This window comes from Euprymna scolopes, chromosome 17 (assembly GCF_053919585.1).
Source record: "Euprymna scolopes isolate OS-2025 chromosome 17, ASM5391958v1, whole genome shotgun sequence".
NCBI classification, from domain to species: Eukaryota; Metazoa; Mollusca; class Cephalopoda; order Sepiida; family Sepiolidae; genus Euprymna; species Euprymna scolopes.
In genome coordinates this window covers 82,628,462-82,636,214 of record NC_136498.1, presented here as the reverse complement: position 1 = coordinate 82,636,214, position 7,753 = coordinate 82,628,462, and the positions used below count along the sequence as shown (strand labels likewise).

At 34.7% G+C, this 7,753-nt stretch overlaps 1 protein-coding gene across 1 annotated transcript; it reads right to left on the bottom strand.

Moving 5' to 3' along the window:
* Positions 1-3,563: 3,563 nt before the first annotated feature.
* LOC145297021 (general transcription factor II-I repeat domain-containing protein 2-like) lies at positions 3,564-7,378 on the bottom strand. The gene is made up of 3 exons (XM_080143244.1): positions 7,349-7,378; positions 4,117-5,396; positions 3,564-4,059 (listed from the first exon to the last, which is right to left on the bottom strand). Exons 1-3 carry the CDS (start codon positions 7,376-7,378, stop codon positions 3,564-3,566), a joined length of 1,806 nt encoding a protein of 601 aa, XP_079999370.1.
* Between the last annotated feature and the right edge of the window lie 375 nt (positions 7,379-7,753).

Genomic DNA, 7,753 nt, shown 5'->3' with positions numbered 1-7,753 from the left:
TTTCTAATCCGTTTATTTACTGTCCCTGTTTCTAAGTAGGATTTAGTGTTTTGGGAAATGGGAAAGAAAACATTTCTCCATCTTTGAAGAGCCCTTCGTGATACTAAACTTGCAAACATTCTTGAATGGCCTTTTCAGTAGGTGTACCCTTCGCTTTTTTAAATACTCTTTGCAATGTATATATGAGCCGTTTTGACTGAGAATGGTTCGACACAATATACTTTACTACAAAAGTTTGATAGACTATTTTAAATTCACTAGATGTGAACTGTGATACAATGAAATCACCAACTTTGAACCAATTAAACGATTCAAGTCAAACCAATGATTACTTTTATAGTGTGTTTTTTACATTTTGATATTTTAGGCCATTTAAAAAACTGTCCACCATTATTTAAAAGCATTCAGTGGGCCAGCAAATCTATGTAGATCCTAGACCATGGCTGATAAGTCTTTGGCCAAGTTCGGGAGTTTTTAGGTGTCTTTACTGCACAAAAAAAACACAATTTTTTGGATATTTTCACATCATATTTAATGTCCATGTTCACGTCTTTTTCCACGTTTGTTTAATACGCATAATTTTCCATGAAAGTTTTAATCCTTGAATTTCCCGGGTGACTGGCATGCATTTTTTTTCTATTCTTTTCTGTAATGCTTCAGGAATAATCATTCGATCGCTGTATATGATTACATCACAGGTTGAATACACATCTGATATTTATTGGTGTTAGTCTTTTATTTCATTTTTTATGTTCTTTAAGAAATCATTGTTTAGCGCTTTGGATTTTATTTCTTCTATTGTTACGGGAAGCTCTCTATGAATTTCTTACTTCTAGATCAGTTGTCTACAAGGAGTTTAATATATTTTGAGATAAGGCTAGATAGTTATTTAAATATTTTTCAAGTGCTTCTTCTTTAATAGCTCATTTTTAATAGCTTTTTTAATAGTTATGACGGTAGTTGTCCTCCATTAGTAGATCTTGTTGAGAAATATCACAAACAGTTATATTTTTGATGTAAATTGTTACTGAAGTCTAATCGTTGTTTTCCACCTTTGATAAAACTCCCATTTTTGTCTATGTAATCCTTTGTCAATTCGATTTAATGACGCGAATGGAACATTTTTAAAGTAATTGAATATTCGGTTTTAATTCATACTGTGCAGCCATTTAAATTCTCTCAGTTCACGAGAAAAATTTGCAAAAACTTTCAATTTTTTCTTTAGTCTCTTTGCTTGGGCATTTAAAGTCTCGATATTTTGACATAATTAGGTTATGGGCATATTGCATAATTGAAATTCCTATATCTAGTTTGTGTCCAAGAATATGTTTGATTTGTTTATCATAAACATTTTCAATTTCAAAGTATTTTTTACGATGGAGTATTCAATAATAATGCTACTGATCTATTTCCATTCGTCTGATTTTTATCTTTGCATATGCAATGATTTATATCTTTATGGGTTATGTAGGAAATCACAGCTTTGAATTACTTGTGCTTTCTGATTTACAGGTGTTTGAACTGAGTCAGATATGAAATGAAGTCTATTGAGTCTACACAGTGATCTGGTTTTTATATTTGAAAGGACGTGTACCAAAGAAGATTTAGAGGAAATGAAATGTTCGCTAATGGTACCCCATCATATGACCTTGACATCGTTGTACCATTATAGAAGGCGTTCTCATTTCGTTCTTCTCCTCTCGTCTGTCGACCTCATAGAAGTGCTAAACAAATAAAAGAAATGCTTTGAACTCACTTTTTTTTGAAAGATACTTTTATTTCCTGTCTGTGCTTTCTATTTTACATAACAAATTTTGACAGAGCTGTCACCGGCTAGCAGGAATTTACTGTCGTCTGCTCTTTTTCTATCTGATGTTCATGCCATCACGTCTCCCTAACTCCACTTTCTCTGTCTTACTGTTCCTGTCTTTATGTGACTTCACAACACATTATGGTACATCGTGAATTGGAACATTGCTGGAAATATATAAAAATATTTCCCATGCCTATTCCCCCCCCTTCAATTTCTGTCATTGATGAGGCATCTGTCAATCAAAGAAACTGCTATTTTGGAAAATCAATACATGGCTATTTGCCAAAAAGTCGAAAATGTTAAGTTTATAACAGAATTTGTGGAAACAATGATTAATGGCCATTTGCATATGCAATTCTCAGATGAATTCTCAAGTTACTAACTCTTTTCCAGAAAGGAGAACACATCGAGTGCTCCAGGTTTGGAAATGTGGGAAGAAGATGGGCCAAAGGTTTTCAAAAAACTTATTAACTGAGTCAGTCATTATGATCCAGAGATCAAAGCCCAGCCAATGTAGTGGAAGCATTTGAACTCACCTTGCCCCATAGACGGCAAAGGGTGTAGCTCTCCACTGGTGAGGTCATGCTCACAGTCTTCTGAGACTAGAACAAATTAGTGATGGCAAAGACCCTATTATGCTTTACTTTTGAATAAATTAAGAAAAGCTATGAAAATCAAGAGACGGGACAAAATGCTGCATAGATACATTATATACTAGGGACCTTATATCAATGGCACTTCATTAGCCAATGTGAATTTTGACAAGAATTGTATTGAGTGCATGATAACCCAAATTTGTAAAACAGAAGTGCTCCCAGAAATTTGAGACAGAGGGCAACAGGTGAAATGATAGACAAAACATTGGTACAATGATGAATGACGTCACGTTTTCAAGTTGAAAGAAACAAAGGTTTTTAATCAGTCTCTTCATGGAAGCCGTGCAAATAGACACTATAGAATAATCTAAGCAGAAGCATCCCTCAAGTCTTTGTCCGTATATGTCACTCGTTTTAGTAAGTTAGAAAAGTAAGTTAAGAAGAAACTAATTAGCTAAGGGGACATTAATCTCTTCTCCTGTATCAATTCTCTTAGAATGAAATCATTTATGAAAACTCTCAGCCCGCTTTTTTCAATGAAATAAGTTTATTTTTACAGCAACAGTCAGACGAAACGATGACAATGAAAAGAAGCGACTACAAATGAAGTGGAAAAAAGAAACCACGTATAAACGCACCTGACATGTATGTGTAAAAGAACGTCTTTATCCTGTTATTGTGAATGTAACTTGTATCTTCATCTTGCAAGACAATGCCCCAGTCCACAACGGGCATGTCGCCGGGCATGTCGCTGGATCAGAAGCAAGGGTGTGAAGCTATGAAACCTTCCCTTCTACTTTCATGTCTTTGCACGCTCATACTTTAATTTCTTCCAAGTTATGAAGTTGGTTTTGAAAGTAAAGCGTTTTTCTAAATCAGGGGTCACCAAACTTTTTTCGCAGTGGGCCGGATAACTGAAAGAATGACGAGCGCGGGCCGCATAATCATTCTGTTCAATACTTGCAAGCCAGAAAGAAAGCTCTGGGAAAAAAGACGAAAAACTAAGTTTAGCATTCCATGTTAATCAAAAAACAAAGACAACCAACATTTTATTTACTAAAAAGTTTTCAAAGAAGGCGACGTAAGCAAAAAGATAGTTACATCAAACCTAGTGTGCACATATCCGAATCTCACAACCCAAACAGCAAAAAAGTTTAGTGAGATTTGTGAAATTGACGTTTGGCTTTCAAGATATCATCAATGTTTGGTTTGGAATTGCTGCATCCAATAAAGAGAATTGCTTTCAAATGATCATCAGTCAATCTCGTTCGATGTGTTGACTTCACATACTTCATTTTTAAAAATGTTTGCTCACAGACATAAGTTGTTCCAAACACTGATGCCATACCAGCGGCAAATTTCTTCAATTTCGGAAACTCAGGATCAGGTAAGCAGCGGTAAAATTCAACAAGTTTTCCTTCTTTGTGCTTCTCTTTCAACAAGTCATTTGCTTGCAAATCAATGAGCTCCAACTGTAGTTCAACTGGCACATCATCAAGGTTACAATCAAACGGATTCTGGAACAGAAGAATGTCACTCTCAGTTCTGTCGAGATCTGAAAATCTCTCCAAAAAATGCTTCTTCAAGTAACGAATAATCTTTTTTGGAAAATCGAGGTTGATATCTTCAGCGATTGAAGCGCAAAACTCTCTGAAACAGTGAAAATGAGAGAAGTTTTCTCCTTTCAGTTGTGCTTCAAACAATTACAGCTTTCTTCGAAATCCTTTGATGATTCTGTAGAGATCACAGACGAGGTTATCCTTTCCCTGAAGTTTCAAGTTCAGTTCATTCATGTGGGATGTGATGTCGACCAAAAAAGACAACTTTGACAGCCAGATAGGATCTGACAGCTGTGGATCGGCTCTATCTTTTTCAGTGAGAAAAACATCTATTTCGTTTCGGAGCTTGTAAAAACGAAACAGGACTTTACCACAGCTGAGCCATCTCACTGCTGTGTAATAAGGCAAGTCACAGAAATCAGAATCAATTTCTTCAAGAAAAGCCTGGAACTGACGGTGATTGAGTGCATTTCCCCGAATGAAGTTCATAGCAGAAACGACTGGTTTCAGTACACAAGAAATATCTAAGTCTTTCCCACAGAGTGCTTGCTGATGTATGATGCAGTGTATGAACAGAGCGCCTGGAATTTGAAGATCTTCCAACTGAGTCCTGATCTGCCCCACCAGATCCTTCCTCCCTCCAGCCATGTTTTTACCTCCACCAACTGTAACACCTCGAAGCTGATTCCACTGAAGGTTATAGTCTTGCGAAGTTTTCTGCACTTCCATGAAAATGTCTTTTCCAGTTGTTGTTCCATGCATGCTGCAAACGGATGCCAGCTCTTCTGTTATCTGAAAGTCCGAATTGACACCACGAATGAACACGAGAAGTTGTGATGTACTCGAGAGATCAGTGGACTCATCCAGCGCCAGAGAATACCACAAGAAGTTCCTAGCTTTCTCACGTATCTGTAGCTCTATGTTCTCTCCAAGTTCTTCTGTTCTCCGCACAACTGAACTTGTCGAAAGGCTGATACTTCCAAACAAATCGGCTTTCTCAGGACACAAGTCATTTGCTGCTTCCATCATACACGCTTTGATGAAGTTGCCATCAGTAAACGGTTTTCCTCGGTCTGCCATCTTATGCACGATTTTGTAACTTGTACGAGTGACAGATTCATTTTCAGCAAACTTTCTCGTGAAGAGGTTTCTTTGAACTTCTAAACCACGTTTCATGGACTCATATTTCTCAGAGCGTAACTTTCCAGAAAACTTTGAATATGTTGATAGATGTTTTGTTTCATAGTGACGCCGAATATTGTACTCTTTCAAAACGGCGACACTTTCGCTACATATCACGCAACTAGCTTTCTGGTCCTTTGTTTCAACAAAGAAGTACTTTACTCCCCATTCTTCATTGAAAACGCGACACTCGGCATCCACTTTTCTTTTCTTAGAAACCATAATGAAGGGTGAAGAAAACAGGATCTGAAAACGAAAAACAAATTGAATTAATTTTGGCACTTGAGTAGTTTGGCTCTTTGTCTACTAAGTGTCAGAGTACAGAGCGATCAAACACAGTACAAGGCCTGCCGACCAGTTTTACACCCCTTACGGCAGGGGCGTAAGGATTTTAAAAATGAGTCAATTTTGACTGCTTTTATATTGTCTTCAAACAAGTTGAAACATCTTAATTTTGTATAAATATAGACATATAGGTGAAAGTAATCCAATAAATCACCAAATGACAGTCAAATTATCAATTCAATCCCTCATTTTTTTTTTTAAATTGAAAATAAGTATTATGAATATAATTTTTTGATCTTTAAAAGGACTTTTGAATAACAGTAAATAGATAAAAATTAAGTAATTCTAATAATAAATTAAAACAAATCTTTGCCAGGGTTGATAAAAAATTTTAATATGCTGAAAACAAAATCAGAGTCAGGAGCAAAACGTTTCCCTTTTCAAAAATTTTCTGAACTTATATAATCACATTAAAATTTACTAATTGATTGAAAGAAATATTAATATATCTGCCAAAAATAATTGAATACCAGTTCCATGGAATAGAATGCAGAACATGACATATTGAAATTGACCTGTGCACCTTGAAGAGATCTATAACAAGATTATTTTATCTGAAAAATCAGAATTTATTTTTTTAAGCATCTCATCAATGAAATTAATAAATAATCATGCCTGAACATTTTTTTTTAATTAAAAAAATATGGGGAAATAATAATTTTTACATTAAATTTTAAAACTTTAAGAAAATTTTTGTATTATTATCTTAGATTCAAAAAAAGGATGCACAATCATAATATAGTCTATTTTGCTTTAGTCGATTTTCAGTAACAGAGAAGGTACAAAATTTACTTTAAGTAAATTTATATTTTGTGTCTTTAATAAACATTTATCAAAAATATGCTTAAAAAACACCATTAAATTCGTTAATATTAATAGCTCCAAATAAATTATTTATAAGTTTTGGCGAAAAGTACCCTAATCATAAATTTTTTGAGACAACAAAAAACAGTTATATAGAATTAATTAACTCAATTACAATCCGACAAAGATTTAATTTTTATTTTATTATTAGAATTACAATTAGCGATGACGCAAGATCCTTTCGTCAGGCGAGACCCAACAGAAAAACTCTGAGCGAGAATTAAAAAAAAATATAAGTATAAAATATTTGTACTATTATTAATTCTATAATATTATATCTATTTATCCACAAATTTTTAATTTGATTATCATTTGGTGATTTACTGGGTTATTTTCACCTAGAAACTTTAATCATACAAAATTGAGATGTTTCACCTTGTTTGAAGACAATATAAAAACAGTCAAAATTGACTCATTTTTAAAATCCTTACCTCCCTGCCGTGAGGGGGGTAAAACTGGTCGGCAGGCCTTGTACTGTGTTTGATCGCTCTGTACTCTGACACTTAGTAGACAAAGAGCCAAACTACTCAAGCGAGAAAATTAATAAATATCAATCGTTTTACATTTACCATTCCGAGATGGTAGTGGTTCAGTGGAAAAAGGTCGAAAGTTGTTGTGAATAGTATTTCTACATTTTTTCCACTTAGTTCTTTCATAAGTAAAATAAAAAGTTTTTCAGTTTGATGTTGGCATGTCTTTTCTAAGAAATTTAGTTAAGAATGATATTTCTATTATTTTAAAAAAATTTTCAAATATCCTATTTTTTTTATTGAACTTTGCACACCTTTGAGATAAATGAATAAGTCGATGAAAAATTGCAAGGATCTTTTTTTTTAAACATCATTGGCAAATCTATTTTTTTAAGATAAACAACCTTCTCAAAAAGGTCTTAAAGCGATGGAAACCATGGTGACGTCAGAGCGTAGGAGGAGCTACCACAAGCCGAGGAAGCGACGTCAGTTCAACGTCGACGGGCCTGGTGAACTGACATCGCGGGCCGGATTCAGCCCGCGGGCCATAGTTTGGTGACCCCTGTTCTAGATGATGCAGCCTTTTCTGAAATCACTTCATGGTTTGAGGACCAACCTAGGGTGTTTTTCAAAAAACGGTTGCCAGTAAATGAGGGAAAAATGTGTAACTCCATGTGGTTCTTATGTAGGAAAAACATAACTGTGTCAAGTTTCGTTGCTCTACTACTATAAGAAGTGGGTCAGGAGCATTATTTCTTGAACGCCCTTCGTAATGCCACGTCAGCAATTAGCTCGTCTTCAAGTTTTATTTGATCATTAATAATATGTTTTTAAGCATATTTTTAAGTTCTTGTCAAAGCTCGTTTTTTCCAATATCATTCAACGTTTGAAGAAGTATTATCGACAAATCTGAGCCGGAATCAA